We start from the raw sequence: 18,128 nt of genomic DNA on the forward strand, positions 1-18,128 counted from the left end.
AACTTTCGAGATTGTAGGATGGGTATGTATTATGTATTTTATGTCAAAATTAACGTGTTTTCTGCATGCAATTATAATGCAAATTAAATTTTATAAATATATATAATATATTTCAGAAATATAATAAATATTTATTTAAAGAATTTAATAATAGTAAGTAAATATTTATTCAATGTGCTGTCACTACGCAATTGCACATTAGAAATGGTTCTTGTATTATCAATTTATAATCGGTAATGATATACTTTTAAGAGCGCTATACGATATGTTTCTATTAAAAACTGGTTTGATGTGTGTATACATATTATATATATATAAATTTTGAAATATTCTATAGATTTTTCATACACATACATGCAGCATACACAATTGTGTATGCTGCATGTAAATTAATTTACAATATTTCTGAAAAGAACTTAAAAACAAATTTTTTTTTAATTTAAAGTATTTTTTTAATGAGAAATTTTTAAATATTTTACTTACATATGAAAATTTCTAAGAGAAGATGTAGATTTTCTCAGTATATTTGAAGAGTATTTCAATTTGTATAAAAATTTTTTGTCGAGAAAATTACAGAAAGTGCAGTATAGTACAGTTAAGAAACACAGATCTACATTTGCGCTGGAGCGGAGTCGCGGATCCTTCTGTCCTACGGCCATTTTGAGCGATCAACCTGCCGATTCTAAGCGACAAGTATTTATTAATTATAATCAATGCAACCGCATTTTGCTCACTTGAACGCTAATTCTCTGTTTTACGGTGTTATTGCAGTTATAAGGAAAAATGGAGAACGACTTGGGAAATTTGGTTGACCTGTACATCCCCCGAAAATGGTAAGACGCGAACACACGTGGTTCACGTGGATAATACTTGTAAACTTTACATCCTGCGAGTGAAGTTCTCGTGTAGACAGAACGTACTCCGTTAAATTCGTTGCGTGACTTTTTTATTCGAAAAAATCGAAGATTAATCGAAAAACCGTGGGTAACAATCGTGCAGCAATTTGCAAGTGAGGTTAGGTCAAGTGGCTCCTTAGTTTGGCAGATCTATAAGACCAAGAGCCGGTTGGTTTTCTAGATAAATTGTGTGATAGATTATTTAATAAATAAATGTCTGTGTCTATACATCCATTATATGTCTTTGTATAGACATAGATATTGTTAGATAAATCATCATGGTTTAGATGATGAAATTATACTATCTCTAAGGGCTGGTTGTTCCAACTTCTTGGTAGACTTACCTACCAGGTAAGCATGTGTCTATCTTCATTTCTTTTCTTAAATAAATAAAGACAAATATATATTTATCTGATAGATAAGTTTACTATGAAGTTGGAACAATCAACCCTAAGTCTGTTTTCTTTAGTTATTTTACCTTTGACATTCAAAGTGAAATGCATGTGTTCAGAAACAGGCCGATAAATTGCAGGAAGAAAGTTGTACAGAACGTATTGTTGGGAAAAATTAATTTTAATCCTCTGATTTCTTTTTGTTGCAGCTCGGCGAGCAATCGCATCATCCATGCGAAAGATCACGCATCTATACAGTTGACTCTGGCTGATGTCGATCCAGAAACAGGACGCATGACCGACACCTATAAGATGTATGCAATTTGTGGAGCGATTCGTCGAATGGTAACTTTCTGCAATCATATTTTTATTCTCTCTCTCTCTCTCTCTCTCTGCAACCTGAGTTTCTTGTCTAGCTTAAATTATTTTTAAAAAATCAAGAGAAATTTATTTTTCAACATATTTATTACATTGCCAAATAGTTTTTTAACTCAAACTCTAAAACCAACATCCTTTTATCTCAAAGAAGTTTGAGAATAAAATTTTGTTCCAGAAAAGATTCAGATTGTAGAAGGAGAGTTTAGTTACTTGTATATATACATATTTATATAACTTGAAATGTTTTGAACTGAAAATTACATTATTTAATTGATGTTTCTGTAAATTATAAATTATAATATTGTCATTAATATCAATTTGCATTAGCATTAAATCTAATTAAACCTTGTTTTAATTTTCTTTTCACAGGGAGAGTCCGATGACTGTATTGTGAGATTGACGAAAAACGATGGATTACTAGCAAAGAACTTTTAATCTAAGTTATGTGACAAGATTATTTTCAATAAATTAAAAAAGGTAAAACAAATTTAATAATTATTCTTTCAAAAACCTCTATAATACTCCTTTAAATAAGCAATTTTTTAATTCAATTTTATTTAAAGTAATAAATTTAAAAGATATTCCTATTGGTACTCTCTTATATTAAAAAAAAATAATTGAATAAAGGTAAATAAAGGTAAAATAAAAATTAAAAAATTAAAATTAAAAAGGTAAAATTAACAACTACAATTAGATGCGCAATTATGAATTTAAAAAAATATGAATTATATACAGGTAACTTCAGAAATTATTTGTAACATATGAAATGAGACAAATTATTGCTCGTGAGCGTATATTATACACGATATTTATTATGTATTTTATACATACAATTACAGGTATGAAATATTTTTATATACACATATAATACATTGATATAATAAGATTTCTTCGTACATATCAGATGCCATAGTACCGCTTTGCAAATTGCGCTCGTAAAATTGTGTGAATACTCTTTAGTTATATAAAAATAAAAACTATTACTAAAGTGTATGTAATCATGTTACAATATACACTTGGAATTGGCTATTTTCAATAAATTTTAATCAATCAAAAAAAGCTCTTTATATCTCTTATGTTAAAATTTATCTTTATCTAGAATAGGAAGAAGTTATCCAGCATTTTACTGTCGATTACAAGATAATAGATCTTTTCAAAAGAACAAATAATTTGGTATTTCTAGGCAACGATTTTTAGATCGTATACCATGCAACCTGCATCGTTATTATCGTCTAAGATTTTTACTTATTTCCTATCATGATTGTGGAACTTTAAAAATAAATGAATCAAAATACATTTTAATTATACTAGAAAGAATTCTGAAAAAAACTTTTCTAAGTCTTTTCTAATCTATTTTAATTCTTCTAATAATGAGTTAGCTCTATAACTTACTTTTTATGAATATGAATCAGATAATAAGAAACTTGTATTATTGGAAGGCAATGATCAGTTATTACATAATACTGCATATCAAAATTGCATTACATCATCTTGAATACATATTAGCTTTTGCATCATTTACATATATTACGTATGTTTATAAATAGTTATTTTTTTCACATATGTCTCCATTTGCAGATACATAAAAAATTGATGCAAATTTTTTAATTGCTATAACGGTCAAACAAATTATAAAAAATATCTTTATTGTTTGAGATAATATGGCATATTTTTGGTAGGAATATCTTACATGTATTCATGCGTCAGTTTGTTTTACTAGAATTTATCATCATAAAAAGATTTATGATACAATGTAAAATATGATTTATAATAAAGAGATTTACAATATCAAGAATAAATTTCCATAGAGACTACAATTTCGTAAATTTCTAAACAAAGATGCAAGTAATTTCTTTCAATTCAATATTCAATATTTTGACTTGCTTCTTAAAATAATTAAAAACATAATACTTAAAGAATATGTGACATTTGAATATAACATTTAATATTGTAAAGCAAAATTGGAGAATAAAATAGTGAATTTATATATATTTAAATTGTTGCTTATAGTCGATACTTATATATGTTTTGCAACTGTTTGATACATCTGCGGCAACCAAAATTGCTTGACATTTCCAAATAAATCTGGAGTGTCATTTTCTAAGTGTTTATTCTTAGAAATATTTATGCGTCAATATTAGATGTTAAAAAATCCATATTATTTATACATGGAGAATTTCAAAGCAATGGAAATTGGCTTCAAAATTTTTACCCTGAGTATTTACTACACTGAGAAAAAGATACATAAAAACTTATTTGCGAGATATCACTTTTCTTTAATGAAATAAATCTTTACATAAGACAAAATAAAATTTATATTCTTAGTAAAGAAACAAATCGATAAAAAAAAATATTTTTTAATAAATATCGAAAAATGTTACAAATAACTTTTTTATTCCGATTTTTTTCCCATGTGTATTGACGCGCTATACATTTGCAATGATTGATAGAGTAGGCCTACATATTAAACATATGTCTTGTCGTTAGAGAAATTCTTAGAAACTAATAAAATAATTATAGTATTGTTAATACAATATATATATATATATATTAGATAAATCATATTAAAAAAAATAATCATATTTATACTTTTTCTAACATAATGGATTGGAATACAATTGTAATTAAATGTATCTTATAAAAAAGATTGTTAGAGAGACTACTAAAATCAAGCAATGCAGTATGTATTATTTCATTCGCAACAGAGTGTATATATATAAGAAATTTTGAGAATAATAATTATAAAAATCTTGATGCGACCTCTTAGCATTGTAACAAATAAATCCGTATTGTTTACAGCTATGATATTGCACATATTGCCACTCACGTGAATGCGTCTCTCTCTCCAAGTTAAAATTTGCATTCTCTAATAATAATATATAAATCCCTTTGAAGCAATTTCTCTGTTTTTTCTTCGTCAATTTATCTACGCCAATCATGCATAAAAATATGTATAGATTCTCTTATACATTGATTACCGTATGTCATCCATTCAGGGTAGGTGTGTCTGATAAAGAATGAACCCGGTTGAATCGACGATTTTTCAATGTTGTCATAGCTTCTATGAGGTCGGTTCGTTTACTGAAAAAGTCCACTATTGCCTGGCCGGTCAAAGCAGATGCCAAAAACTGCTCGACAGTTATCGACCATTCAGGGTCAGCGGACGACGTTATGCTCGATGGATTTCCATTACGGTCGGGTGACTGAGAAAGAAAGTAACGATAATGAACTTACTGTTACAATAAAAAACCATCAATTGTCAGTAAAAATAAAAATATATACCCTTTCAACAACTGCAGAAGTTTGTTGGGCTGCAGAAGCAGCTAGAAGTAAGCTATCATCAGATTCTTCTCTCTCTACATAGAATTTCTTGCCAACGTCTCCCAATTGGAGCAGAAGCGTACCTGTAATTTTTGTATTATTTTATTTATAATCAAATATTATGTTACAAAATGAAATTTCTAGATACAATACAAATATGTTACCTATGGAAGCGATACAATGATATGTTTCCTGTTCTTCGGGTTGAGCAGGAAACATGTCATAAAGAGTTTTCCACAATGCTATAAAATGTCTTTGAGACATTTTTGGCACGGTTTTGAGGTCCAGTGGACTGTCTTTTGATGCTATCATCGAACGCAAGCTGCCCATACTCTGAACTTCCCATGACTGATCACCTGGTTGGCTGTTTAAGCTCGTGGATCGTGATAAAGTGCCTATCGAAGGCTCTTCTGCAGCACTAATTGGCATTTCCAAGGAAGCTACACTCTGTTCCATGCTATCGAAGAAATCCGTAGCTTCTGCCGCCACTTCGGCTCCATCTATTCATTTTATAGACGTTCATCGTAATGTGTAACAAACAAATTAACATATTTGATATATATATATATATATATATATATGAATTTTACGCGTGCGCGTGTGTATGTGTATTGTTGAACATTTCATTCACCTGCTGAATGTGTTGGCGATTCAAAGTCGACAGGTGTAAGAAGTGGTGGTAAATGCAATGTATACAATAGCTTTAATCTCTGCGTTAAATCAGCTGTTGCTGTCATTCCTATAGCTTGCACTAGTTCCCGGAAGTTTAACAAACCGTCGCGATTACGATCCATCAACTGTAGGAAAATATATTTGTATATTACTAAAGTAATTACATATCACTTTTGTACTGCTTGTAATCCTTATAGATTCTTATTAAAAAATTTAAGGAATTTTCTAAAAAATTATAAAAATATACAAAAATTCTAAAAAAGTATATAAACAATTTTTAGGAAAAAATGATTTATTTACAAAAATTATAAACTTACACGAAATAGTCGTGCTGAAAGAGATTCCGCTTGAGTGCATTTTCCCCATGGAGATAGTCCGCCAAATAATATTCTGAACAAGTCAAAATCTACTTTATATGCTTCGTAAGGCGGTTGAGTCGGATCATAGCGGTCAGGTTCGGATTTTCGTTGGCTCATTAATTCTTCTCTCACTAAACTTAACAATTCCTGTATACGCAGCATAATTAAGATATTTATAATCACGTTTCATGATTTCTCTGATGATGTACAACTACCCTGAATTACCTGCAGTTCTTCCATTTTCATATATTTATCGACAATAACGCTTCTTATTACATTTTTCTCAATTCCATCTTCGAGGCTTTGAACTACTCTCAGTCTGTGCTTCAGGCGCAATCTTTCTATCCCACCGATTGTCAAAGATCCATATCTTGAGTACGCTTCATAAATTAACGTTTGGACAGATATACTCTATAATAGCAAATATATTTTAGCTATGTTATAATCGGAGATTAGATCGTATATAAAATAATTAGAATATATGTATATTTTTACCTTGTTGGGCGTTGTACTATCAACTGGTCTAGGAAATATCGGACCTTCGTCGTTATAAACACCACCGAGGTAATCTGTTAATAGTTGCATAGCTTCCCCATCATCGCGACAATTGAGTAACTTGTCTTGATTCCATTCCAGCACAGTTAGTGCTATCTGATGAAACAAGAGAGAGGTATTTATTTTAAATATCTCTGCATTTATATTATATACAACATCAAAATTATTTTTAAAAAATTTAAATAATAAAGAAAAATTTGTCAAAGACAATTCAGTTATCAAAAATTAAAAGAAAATATGCGTTAAACGAAATTTACTCGCAATATACCGTATGTATACAGAAATGCTTTTATGGCGAATAAATTTCGTTTAACGCATATTTTTTAAAAATATATCTTTGTTGAAAGATTATTAACTACAAATATATTTTTAAAAAATATGCATGTACTATACTTAGTTTGTTACCTGAAAAATAACTTTTGCTCCATCGTAGAAGAAACAATCCATAATATTTACAGCGCTACTAGTTGGCATGACGCTTAAAAATATTGTCAAAAACCAAGATAATGAAATAACTTTAATTAAGCCAAGCTCTTGTAACTTGGCATGTAAAACTGGCAAATGCTCAGCTGCCAATTCCTCTAAAAGACCTTGGTCAACAAGAGCACCGACTACTCTTCGATCATAGTAATCAGGCAGTAATGATTCGCAAACGTTACATAACTGCCAGAACGCTGACTCTTCGGAACAGTAAATTAACAGAACAGAAGCGACTATATTCATTGCTTGACAATAACCTGCCAGAATATTTGTAAGCAATTTTTAATTTGTATTAACGTGATGCTGTCAAATAGCAAGATAATTTAATTGCTTTTAAATATGTATATTTATTTTGTTTTACTTAAAATACTCGATTTTTCATAAATTAACATTTAATAAAATTAGATAACAAAAATTCCTTTTATTATATTTAATTAAAAAATTCGGCTTATAAAAATTTCAAATTGCATAAAAAATGAATAGAAATATATGCAACTTGCCGATTTGAGGATTTCGCCACGCATAGGCAGATAGTACCCGTCGCAGCGCGCTTATTCCAGTATCTGATTGGAAAGCTGGGTGTTCTGGTAACGATCTATGTAAATCCCTTTCGATTTCTTCATTTGCTTGACATGATTTACCAAGAGATTGCTCGACCAATGATTTGTACAAATCTGGATTCATTGCCTTTTCATTTAAGGCACCTTTAATAAAATGATATATTCTATATATTAAAGTTCAATATTATTTATGAAAAATACCGTATCGTCTATATTACCAGAAAAGGTGAGCCAAACTTCCCCTCTGAGGGACTGCGGTATTCCTTGTATAATGAGTTTTGTAGTTTCCGTAGTTCTATACATTGTGATTCCCCTTCCGTATTCTGCAAAATGGAGTTCCCATTGTTTCTCCTTAGCTTCTTGCTTCAACGCGGCTTCGGGAGTCAATGGAGCCTTAAAAAGTATCATCAATGGCGGTTGTGGTTTCCACTGTATTTCTGTAGGTTTCGCTTCTTCGCAATTGCTGATGTTACTTGAGGAATTCGGCAAACATACATTATCTTTTGTTCTATAACAAGATTACAACTTACATCTACGTACATCTATGTATTATCTAGCTATTAGAAAATGTAACGTAAACATACACATAATTGAGTTTAGACTTTGCCAGAAGTTCCGAGATTTTTTGCACTACGAAATCTCTATCGTGTATCTGCGCGAATAAAAATGATGAACGCGATGTCGTGACCAATATCGATTTATCATTTCCTGTACTGGACTGATTTTCCGCCGACTCAACGAGCGTCACTTCCCTTAAAGGTATAACTAAATTGACCTGTCTTCTTACCTGGATGGACAAAAGTGACAAGTAAATTTTATAGTCAATTCAGGTTTAAAGTTTATTTACCCTAAAAGAAAGATATTTACCCTACTTTCAAAACAAAGATAATTTTGGGATAAATATATCTTTCCCCAGACATATCTTTTATTATACGGAGTCCATAAAGTGGCATCAATGCTACCATCTAATTTCTCGGCTCCTGGCAACCTAAATTGAAGCCTGTATGTTTCCGAATGCGCTCGTGCATCCAGATCCCTCTTCAAGAAAGATGGCTTCTTAGGCACATTTTTGCTAAATAAAAAATTAATTCGGTATTTATTTTCGCATAATTTTCTAAAAAATAATATAATCGCAATAATGTACCTTAGTTTATTTAATAAGTCTCTATCCTCGTTAAATCCACTTTTTTCATCAATGAGTCTAAGAAAAAGATAAATGAGAATTAAGTAATTTTAAATTAATATATGAAATGCAAAAATTTTTTTTTTGTTTAAATACTTTGTGTATGTGTCATTTCAGTAAACTAGTACCTTTTCATAGCAATATTGGTCAGTTGTTCCATTAACGAATACGTTTCTGATTTATGTAAAAACATAGAAAAATAATGCTGTAACACATAAGAAAAAATACTGAGAACCTGATTGACTGCCGTGTAGAATAATGCATTGATAATGAAACATAAAAATTTAGGTATGTGTGTTAACATATACCTCTTTATTGTCACGTGTTACAACGCGTATACTATCTGGAACTATAAGGGCATTTGTTTTGTTCAATGCTGTGATGTCTGTCCATCTTATAGTCAGCTTCGTTTCTCTCGCCAGTATGTAAGCGTAAAAGCACATGTGGTTTACAGATAAATAGAGCCAACCTTGCCTTGGTAATCGTGATTTCCAGTAGCTAAAAGAAAAATGGAGCCATTTTATGAGACACCTTCCGAATGTGTTTAATATTATTCTTTTATAGAATTTTTATAATGTATTTAAAATTTAAAAACCTGCATGAATAGTAATTGACCAATTTGTCTTCCTTGGGTATATTAAACAATTGATGAAATTTGAAAGACACAGTTTTAAAAGATTCTGGATCTTCTTCTAGAAACAATAATATCATTACTCAGTTTATGCATTTACAAATAATGCATTCTACAATTTAAGTAAACGATTCACGATCCTACCATCCGCGAACTGAGAATCTGGAATATTATTTGCTATTATGGATTGAATTTTGCAGCAAACGAATTCCGTGATCTCCTCCTCGGTATCGAACGACGTGAGAGTGGTCATTAAATTCGAATGGAGCCATTCCCAATCCTGCAAAATCTCCTCGCGGGTCAAGGAACATGCCACTTCTGCAAATTTTGAATAAAAATAGACACGTTAGAGATTCAAACTCTACTCGAAAAACTTGATCAAAACAAAGGTCTTGTTTGTTTCGTAATTTTTCCACTTTAATTACATAAAAATTCAATGTAAGAAAGCAACGAACTTCTTGTACTCTTCGACATTCGTTGTACACAATTGACATTTGTTTATGTTAATGTGTATTGTTATCAGTTATTGTGCTGCTATCGCTGTTATGCATTAAAATAATACTTCTACATATACTTATTGCTCTTGGTTTTGCATCTTTTTAAATGCATAAGATTAGTAGAAAAGTTCCTATGTTAATAATTGTAAATATGCATAGTTATACAATTAAAAAACGATGCCAATTAATTCCTTAATAGTAGTGTCACATCGTGAACAAATTTTGTTTGGGATTTTGTTCAAGAATTAAATAGAAAAGAGAAAATGTAAATATTAAATAAATTACACACACACACGTATATATATAAATTTCACAAAAATCGAACAAATAACAACTTTGTTTATCATGTTTATTATGAGAAAAATTATCTTATTTATATAATAATAAATAGTTTGAAGATAAGAAGTTTTTCTTTGTTTCCTGAAAATTTAATTTCTTGAATTTGTTTCATTTTTGTTTTTAGAAACTTTTCAATTTAATTACATAAAATAAAATGATCTCCTATCTTCTTATTATTTTCTTTCTTTTCTTTTTTCTTCCCTAAGATATTTCCTATCTTATATTAAAGTTTTAAAATTCAATTAATCCAATACCCCAATAAACTTCCGACGATGGTGTCTGATGAAGAATTCTAAATGGTGGTGGTTTAGTGTCAAAAACACTGTCCAATGTGCCCACCAATATGGATGTGAGACCTTTTGTCTTTCCATGCCCTTTGCGACGTTGCAAAACGAAATATACAGTCGCTTGCTCAGTAATCCTATGTAAAAGAACAACAATACAATTATATATATTATATAAATTTCTATAATATCTAGAAAAAAAAATAGAATCCTTTAAAAGAATTTTAGGACATGATTAAAGCAGATCAGCGACGAGTACGTAATAAACATTCAACACATTAGAAATAATAAGTAAAATAAATATAATAAAGTAAATAAAAAATTTGCTTAATTAAAAGTCAGGAAAAGATTGACAACAGATGTTTACTATGTATATTATCGTTCTTTTTTTTTTCATCGATTATTATTATCAATAATTTCTCCCTCGGTTAACGTTTATTGTTACTAGCAGTCATAATTCTTCAAAGGCACGTCAAATTAGCGTCAAACCGTTTTCGCCTTATCGTGCGGGTGATGTCAACATCGTAATCCTCCGCTTATCAAATCCGCGACTCCGCGACCAGCACGTACTCGCGAGCAACAGCGAGTGGCTCTCGTCGCGGTTTCGTACATATACATAAGCACTTTTTATACGGAGTAAAAATTTACACGCCAGACAATGCGACGTTTCGCGGTCGCGTCCTTATCTAACGGCTCGCGCGCCAGACCGATTATTTTGTCGCTTTATGACGTTACACCCCTGTCCGATAACTCCGTGCTCCATTTCGAACGCGGATGAATGACAAGTCCGGAGGACGTCAGGAAATCGACGCTGCCGAATCCAGCGGGGCGCGCGATAAGGGCAGTTAGCTCGATACCACACGACCCGCGGCCGAGAGAGGATATCTGACGGCCGTCAGCTGTCTCCGACGCGAATGTAAACACACAGTAAACACACTCCGATTCCGGAGTTGCCGCGCGTCGTCGTTCCGCGACTTCGCGTCTGCCGACCGCGAGAATCGCGATAGGCGACGACCTTACCAGAACGCGTTGGCGAGCAGCACCTCCTGCGGTTTCACCCACATCTCGACCGCCGTGCGTCTGTACGTCGCGCGAGGTACATATGGCACTGACACGGGATTACGACAACGACTACGACACAGCGGCGACGGCGACGGGGACGACGTCGCGCGCGCGCTCGCGCGCGCGCAACCCTCACCGAGGGGGAACGGTCGCGAGAACGATGCCGATCACGGCGAAGCGCGGGGAGGAGGGGAAAAAATTTCCAAGCGGTAATCACTCTCGCGACAGACAGATGAGACAGGCAGATAAACACCGACGGTGGAACGATCAGCTGCGCGAGGGACGGACGGACGCACGCTCGCCACGCCACGCGGCGCGAATGTCACTACGTCGGATTATTATCGGCGCTCGATATCGCGATCCCCGCGGTCCGCGGTACGTGCGCTGGTGCCTGCTGCTCTCGACGCGGCCTCGACGGCCGCCCGGCTGTCCGCTGTTGAGTTTTTAAGGACGAATTCGGGATTCAGGGTGACTTCGACATCGAAGACGGGGATGCGGGTTAATTTGTAAGGTTAGACGTAATGATGATTCTTTTTTTTTTACATATAGAGAATAGATAATGTGAATTGTGAATATCTGGGCGATGTGCTATTTGTTTTATTAATAAGTCGTTAGCCCATCACTTGTCGTCAATTTTATTCTTGTTGGAATAGGATCGTGAAATACTTGAATAGTCTACGGGGTAATACTGTGTCTTTTTTTCTTCCGTGAATCGGTTGTAATTAGTAACGTACTGATTAATGAAAGATGTTGAAGTTTTTAGAGAAGAAATGGCGATTTTGGAAAACAAAGTGAACAGCAAATTTCTTTAAACATCTCTTCAACATGACGTATATAAAAAAATAATAAAGTCCCAGTTCCATTGGTGATTATATATTCGAGCAAGAGTAGAATCTATGATTATAATCTTTTATTAATAATAAGAGAATCGATAGGCTAATCTTTTATTAACAAAACAAGTAGTGCATTTCTTAGATGTTCACATTACTTTGCCCATTTCCTATGTAAAAACATTCATATTTATTGATTGATTAATTATATATTTTTCTTAGGAGAATCCAACTGCACGTCACATGATTTTAAGTTGCTAGTCTGCAAGAGCCTAAAATATCCCTGATGGATTTTTAACAAAACGCCGATGTGAATCTCTAATTGTTAAAGGGATTAACTATTTAAACGGGAGGACACGCTACGAGCGTCGGGTGTAACGTCGAGTTATCCTTTCGACAGCAGAATGGAATGCCTGGACAGAATCAGTCATCCCAGTTCATGGGTGAGGGAGAAGTACCAGGAGGTTCAGAAACTGCTGAAAGAGCATGAAACGAGGTGTGATCTGAATAAGCTTTACGAGAAGAAGTCCAAGGCCTTGGAGATTCTAATGGAGATCCTGGAGGCGCTCACGCACTGCAAGGAGACCCTCTGCACCGTGGCGACCGCGATAACTCACCTGAACATCGGTATACTGCAGGCTGACATGGAGGCCTCGGGACTCGCCACTGAATGCTTCAAGAAATGCATCGACCTGCTGGAGGAGAGCAGGCTGACGCCCGAGGGCATTCTACCGGCCATAAGCGCCAACAATCAGCTGGGTCTGATCTACGCGCAGCGAGGCTCGTACGAGGAGGCCAAGGATTTCCTGAAACTGGCGGAAGAACTGTACGTCAAGTTTACGGAGGACGCGAGAGGACTCGAACCCGTTCACATGGTGACCATCATGGGGATCGAGGAGATCGAAGGAGACTTGTGCGCCAAGAGTATCCTCGAGAAGCTGCATACGCTGACGCTGTACTACCTGGCACAGGTCTGCCGCGAGCTGGACGACAAGGGCAGTTTCGCCCTGTACTGTCACCGGACGCTGAGCAAGCAGCTGAGCCAGAATAAGATCACGCGGGACTTGGACTACGTCGACTGGGCTTTGAACGCCGCGACGATATCCCAGTATTTCATAGAGCAGGACAAGTTTCCACAGGCGAGGCATCATCTGGCCGCGGCGTCCTGCATACTTGAGAAGTACTCAGAAATTCTCAAGGCGAAGGGCACTAGGGAGACGAGCGAGAGCCTCGCCGCGGAATACGAGAATTACGATCACAGATCGGCGAGCATCGCCAGATGCTGGGCGAAGTATGGTATCGCGTTGCTGGGTGCGTCCAGGGAGAGGTTGCTGAAGAGAGCCGAGCAGGAGGATCCTCAGGATCCCCCGAAGCCCGCGAAGGTTTCCAACGACGTCCGCAACAAGTACCCGCAAACCGAAACCATGGAGGACCCGAGATTCGTGGATCTGGAACCGGAATTGGCGCCGATCGCCAACGAGATCACGGATATGTATTTGTTGGACTTCAACGACGCCAGGCCGGTGTTCCTGAACGTTCGGAAGTGGCTAGACCGGGCGAAGGAGTACTACACCTTCGAGAATCACGCGTCGGATTACGCGTGGATCGCCCAGGACCTCTCGCAGGCGTACAAGTACCTGGCGTTCTTCGAGGACAACGAGGACCGGCAAGCGAGGATGCACAAACGGCGGATAGACACTCTGGAGGAGGTGATCGAGGGCCTGTGCCCGCGGTTCTACCGCGTCGTCTGCCGGGAGATCTGGATCGAGCTCGCGGAAACGTACTCGGAAATCCTGGACCTAAAGATCGATCGTCTGCAGGCGTCCGATGAGAAGCCGACGGCGCAGATGGTCGCGAAAATCGAGCGCCTGGCGCGAAACAGCATAAAGCACTACCAGTCGTACTTGAACTCGCTGGAGACGAGCAAGTCCGAGAGCGGAGTCGAGTCCTTCCCGGACGATCAGCTGTACTCGGCGTTGTACACTTACTTCCACGTAGGAAGACTGTACAACAAGATCATAACTACCGATGTGCAGCAGAAGATAGAAAATATGCAGAACAGCGTAGACGCGTACAGCTTCGTCGTCAACTACTACGACAAGCATCCTGAGAAACAGGAGAAGTTAGATAAATACGAATTTATAAAATTATCTAAAGAATTCGTCACGTTGCTGCCGCTTACGTTAGACAGATTGAAACAGCAACAAATAAATCAGTAATGTTGTTTTCTTTTTTCCTTCGTCTCATATTTCTATGAAAAAAAAAATGTAAAATATTTTGTTATATTTTCTTCTGTGTGCAACATTTAAAATAAAATAAAAATTCTTATACATTTGTAGAGTCAGCTCATTCGTATTTATTTTTTAATGTATTCAATATTGCCATACATTAGAAATTAAAGTAATAAACTAGTTAATGTAAGTTAATTGAAATTTTATCAAAGTGAACAACAATAAAATATATAAATGATAGAAGTGTTTAATGATATGTTCCTTGATGCATTTAAATGAGTTAAATCGAAAAAGTTAAAATGTATAGTGTGCATTTTAAAAAGATAATTTTTTATAAATTCTGTAACATTGTGTATTTTTTTTTGTAATTTTATAATAAATTGTATCATATTCAAGAATCCTCTCTATTATATTATATTAAATTATATAATTTTTTCTACAATCTAAAAGAGAGTTTTAATATTATAAATTATTATTACATATTTTAATCTTTTAAAAATATCTTGCACAGAGCACAGCATCTTGCGCCCGGAGATAAAATTGGACAAAACCAAAAATCACTTTGTCGCATCGCGACGCCAATCATCGCTTCGGCTGATAAGATTGATAAAGTCACGTCGTACGGTCGTAGAGTAGATGTCAGCACGTGCTGCGAACTTCTCTAACCCGCGGGTCATCCGGAGCGGAATCGGAAGAGTGCAGAGTCCTTGTCGAGAGCCACGAGTCGGAGTGTTCAGAGAGTTCGATAGGTCCTCGTAGTTTGTTTGGATCATCGTGAGAAATGGCGTCTTTGGCGGGTGTCCGGCTGCTGGCGAGGAACGCCGGCTGCCTCAGGAGTTCGTTCAGCCGGCTACGTTACGCGGGCGGTGCGCTCGCTCAGATGCGATCCGAGCAGAGGCTGCTGCATCGCGCCACGCTCGTCGTACCGCAGGTAATGAAACCCTCGACGGACGGCACGCGCGACACCGACCTCTCCGTCGAGGCGATCTGACGGCGGCGTGATCCAACGCATGGAACCAACGCGCATTATGTAACTGAAGCGACCTGAGGTACTCGCCCAGTAAACACCAGCCAGCAGTAACATAACACCAGCGTGTTGCAACATGAAATTGTGTATCATTGTTGTATTGATGTTATGCTGTTGTTCGTGTTCACTGGGTCACTGGGATGCGCAGCGTCGTCGGATTCGTCGTGACCGAGCATGACAGTTTACTTTGCCTGAGCTCGACAGATCCGCTTGGTTCTGCCTGTGCTTTTGGTATTTTACAAGCTCAGTTGCATATAATAGATTTTGTCGTCAGTTATTAGAGTAACACGAACAAATATTTCTTATTTGATCTAGAATACTTGTACAAAAAAAGGAAAAGAAATTAATTATTAAAAAAGCATATAACAGATTTAAATTGAAGTGTTTATACTGAGGTTTTAAGAACAGAAGGCACCAATAAATCTGCAAAGGGTCCACCAAATCTAATTTTTTATCCTTGATCTACATAGTTTTAATATTGTTGTATCCTAAATACATTATGATATCATTTTTGTAAAATATTTTTTTATGCAGTTTAGATTTCATAAAAACTTAATTTGAAAATATGTGTAAAGAGAGATTATTTGGTAAATGCAGGTGCAGAAATGTAATCGAGGGTACTGTCAAGATATTAAAGCAAAACCAAGATCAATTAAGGATATCGAAAAGCGTGTATTGAAAGCTGTGGCTGCTTATAACGACAGCCTCGCAGAAAAGGTTATACATGCAAATATATCTTTCTTTTTCTGGGAAAAATTTTGCAGGGCTTAAGGGACACACGCATCAAGCAGGTGCGCCAGTACAGTCATAAAGATCCGCTAACCCTTGACATTATCAAACAGCGGGTGCTCTTGGTTCTGAAACTTTATGACAAAATTGAGAGCTCAAAGGTATCAGAGATCAATGTTCTTGAAATATTTTTCAAGACATTTCTGCAAACAAAAACTGTTTTGTAACAAGTAAATATGCGCACAAAAGAAAACCTTAGTGCACTGTTTGAAAAAAATAATTTATATAAAGATATATTTTTTACACACATTTAATTTTTCTATGTTAAATAATAATTGACAGTTTTTATATGCACAATATTATAGTTATATTGTTTTTTCCCTTGCTAGTCTCCTTTGTTGAAATGTCTTGAGAAATGTTTTTTAAAGAATAGTTGGTTAACATCTTGCTTGATCGTGGCGTCTGCATACATACTGACATGTGGATATAAATCTATCTTTTCTAATTCTTATGTACTAGATATAATTATTTGTAATATTATTTACTATTATTAAGAAATGTAAAAGAATAAAAGAATATTCTGATTCATAATATCTAATTCAAATTTGAATATACAAAATATTCTCTTTTTCCAATGTATTTGATTCAATTTATTTTATCAGGACATGTCAGTTGTGTGAGAAGCCCAGACGCACAATTAAATTCTAATTTAACAATACATTGAATTTTCAGTTGACCTTGGAATCGCATTTTATGGATGATCTGGGTCTGGATTCCCTGGACCACGTAGAGATAATAATGGCGATGGAGGATGAGTTTGGCTTCGAGATTCCAGATATGGACGCGGAAAGGCTACTAAAACCCAAGGATATAGTGCGCTATGTCGCGGACAAGGAGGATGTGTACGAATAACACCCCTTGTATTATTTATGCCTCACGCGTTTTAGTCAACATCTGCCGTTGTTTCGACCGGAAATAACGGATCACAGCGTTTTACTTTGCTGTCGCCATTGTTTTTTTTCTGTATATAGATCACTCATCACTATGTGAATAAAAAGTGCGAATTGTTACGTCGAAATTCTCTTATGCGCGAGTATCCCAAAGAATTATAATATAAAGCAGCCCTTAGACGCTTAATATTATGTAGGATATTTGAATATTGTAAAATATTATAATCGTTTCGTGATTATATTGAATATGTTTTAAATTGTTTGTTGGAAGAAAATAAAATTATTGTACAATATTATTGAGCGTGTAAGGAATCGCTTAGGAAGTATAGAATCTGTAGTTAAAATCTACATAAAACTATATAACAGTTCATGATTATTGCAGTGTAATACTGCAACCCTGAAGATTTTTCTTGGAAGTTGTCATATAATTTTTCAGAATTTCTTTATAATCGTGTAACTGTAGAAAATTTTTCAGATTTTTAAGTATAAATTAAAACAGAAATATTGAGACAAAAATATATATCTTCTAGAATTTTTCATATGTATAAGTTCTTAAATATCATCTTTTGAGATTTCTTTTTCTATAATTTTTCATAAAAATCTTGCTGAGCTAAATTTTTTCTAGGGGATAAAAGAGCTTTTATTTTGTAATAAAATAATGCTATAAGTCCCATACTTGTAAAATTCTTCATTATTAAAACTATGATCTATAAACTGTACAAACATGGCAGTAATTAAATTCATGAGTATAA

The 18,128-nt window shown here is 35.0% G+C and overlaps 4 protein-coding genes across 6 annotated transcripts; 3 read left to right on the forward strand and 1 right to left on the reverse strand.

The window, feature by feature from the left end:
* Positions 1-576: 576 nt before the first annotated feature.
* LOC105832454 (40S ribosomal protein S21) lies at positions 577-2,153 on the forward strand. Its single transcript, XM_012673450.2, has 4 exons — positions 577-693; positions 772-833; positions 1,498-1,633; positions 2,036-2,153. Exons 2-4 carry the CDS (start codon positions 784-786, stop codon positions 2,099-2,101), a joined length of 252 nt encoding a protein of 83 aa, XP_012528904.1. The 5' UTR covers positions 577-693; positions 772-783; the 3' UTR covers positions 2,102-2,153.
* A 292-nt stretch (positions 2,154-2,445) lies between these two features.
* Positions 2,446-11,804, reverse strand: LOC105827791 (TBC1 domain family member 9). 2 transcript variants are annotated; one of them, XM_036290287.1, is made up of 20 exons: positions 11,568-11,611; positions 10,518-10,684; positions 9,572-9,745; positions 9,392-9,488; positions 9,105-9,294; positions 8,925-9,001; positions 8,758-8,814; positions 8,481-8,685; positions 8,198-8,400; positions 7,832-8,121; positions 7,554-7,757; positions 6,979-7,310; positions 6,514-6,669; positions 6,244-6,429; positions 5,977-6,165; positions 5,619-5,784; positions 5,152-5,487; positions 4,949-5,070; positions 4,645-4,869; positions 2,446-4,532 (listed from the first exon to the last, which is right to left on the reverse strand). In XM_036290287.1, exons 1-19 carry the CDS (start codon positions 11,609-11,611, stop codon positions 4,651-4,653), a joined length of 3,414 nt encoding a protein of 1,137 aa, XP_036146180.1. In that variant the 3' UTR covers positions 2,446-4,532; positions 4,645-4,650. The 2 variants fall into 2 exon arrangements, with proteins under 2 accessions (XP_036146180.1, XP_036146181.1); XM_036290288.1 differs by having other exon boundaries at positions 2,446-4,869; positions 7,832-8,085; positions 11,568-11,804.
* A 158-nt stretch (positions 11,805-11,962) lies between these two features.
* On the forward strand, positions 11,963-14,908 carry LOC105827788 (KIF-binding protein). Its single transcript, XM_012665909.3, has 2 exons — positions 11,963-12,120; positions 12,662-14,908. Exon 2 carries the CDS (start codon positions 12,844-12,846, stop codon positions 14,656-14,658), a length of 1,815 nt encoding a protein of 604 aa, XP_012521363.1. The 5' UTR covers positions 11,963-12,120; positions 12,662-12,843; the 3' UTR covers positions 14,659-14,908.
* A 384-nt stretch (positions 14,909-15,292) lies between these two features.
* On the forward strand, positions 15,293-17,504 carry LOC105827790 (acyl carrier protein, mitochondrial). Of its 2 annotated transcripts, none has more exons than XM_012665912.3 (3): positions 15,293-15,601; positions 16,295-16,414; positions 17,159-17,504. In XM_012665912.3, the coding sequence occupies exons 1-3, from the start codon at positions 15,452-15,454 to the stop codon at positions 17,336-17,338; spliced, it is 450 nt and encodes a 149-aa protein (XP_012521366.1). In that variant the 5' UTR covers positions 15,293-15,451; the 3' UTR covers positions 17,339-17,504. The 2 variants fall into 2 exon arrangements, with proteins under 2 accessions (XP_012521366.1, XP_012521365.1); XM_012665911.3 differs by lacking the exon at positions 16,295-16,414 and adding an exon at positions 16,462-16,587 and having other exon boundaries at positions 15,294-15,601.
* The last annotated feature ends 624 nt before the right edge of the window (positions 17,505-18,128 follow it).

Source organism: Monomorium pharaonis, chromosome 7, assembly GCF_013373865.1.
Source record: "Monomorium pharaonis isolate MP-MQ-018 chromosome 7, ASM1337386v2, whole genome shotgun sequence".
Classification (NCBI taxonomy): Eukaryota; Metazoa; Arthropoda; class Insecta; order Hymenoptera; family Formicidae; genus Monomorium; species Monomorium pharaonis.

Bases quoted from the DNA above. Each gene is read 5' to 3' on its own strand.
- LOC105832454 (XM_012673450.2), top strand. From the start codon at position 784: ATGGAGAACGACTTGGGAAATTTGGTTGACCTGTACATCCCCCGAAAA. The intron at 834-1,497 runs GTAAGACGCGAA...TTTTTGTTGCAG, and splicing joins CTGTACATCCCCCGAAAATG to CTCGGCGAGCAATCGCATCA. The intron at 1,634-2,035 runs GTAACTTTCTGC...TTCTTTTCACAG, and splicing joins GTGGAGCGATTCGTCGAATG to GGAGAGTCCGATGACTGTAT.
- LOC105827791 (XM_036290287.1), bottom strand. From the start codon at position 11,611: ATGTGGGTGAAACCGCAGGAGGTGCTGCTCGCCAACGCGTTCTG. The intron at 9,002-9,104 runs GTATATGTTAAC...TATGTGTTACAG, and splicing joins TAACACGTGACAATAAAGAG to CATTATTTTTCTATGTTTTT. The intron at 4,870-4,948 runs GTATATATTTTT...TTTCTTTCTCAG, and splicing joins CTTCTGCAGTTGTTGAAAGG to TCACCCGACCGTAATGGAAA.
- LOC105827790 (XM_012665911.3), top strand. From the start codon at position 15,452: ATGGCGTCTTTGGCGGGTGTCCGGCTGCTGGCGAGGAACGCCGGCTGC. The intron at 15,602-16,461 runs GTAATGAAACCC...AAAATTTTGCAG, and splicing joins CCACGCTCGTCGTACCGCAG to GGCTTAAGGGACACACGCAT. The intron at 16,588-17,158 runs GTATCAGAGATC...TTGAATTTTCAG, and splicing joins ACAAAATTGAGAGCTCAAAG to TTGACCTTGGAATCGCATTT.
- LOC105827788 (XM_012665909.3), top strand. From the start codon at position 12,844: ATGGAATGCCTGGACAGAATCAGTCATCCCAGTTCATGGGTGAGGGAG.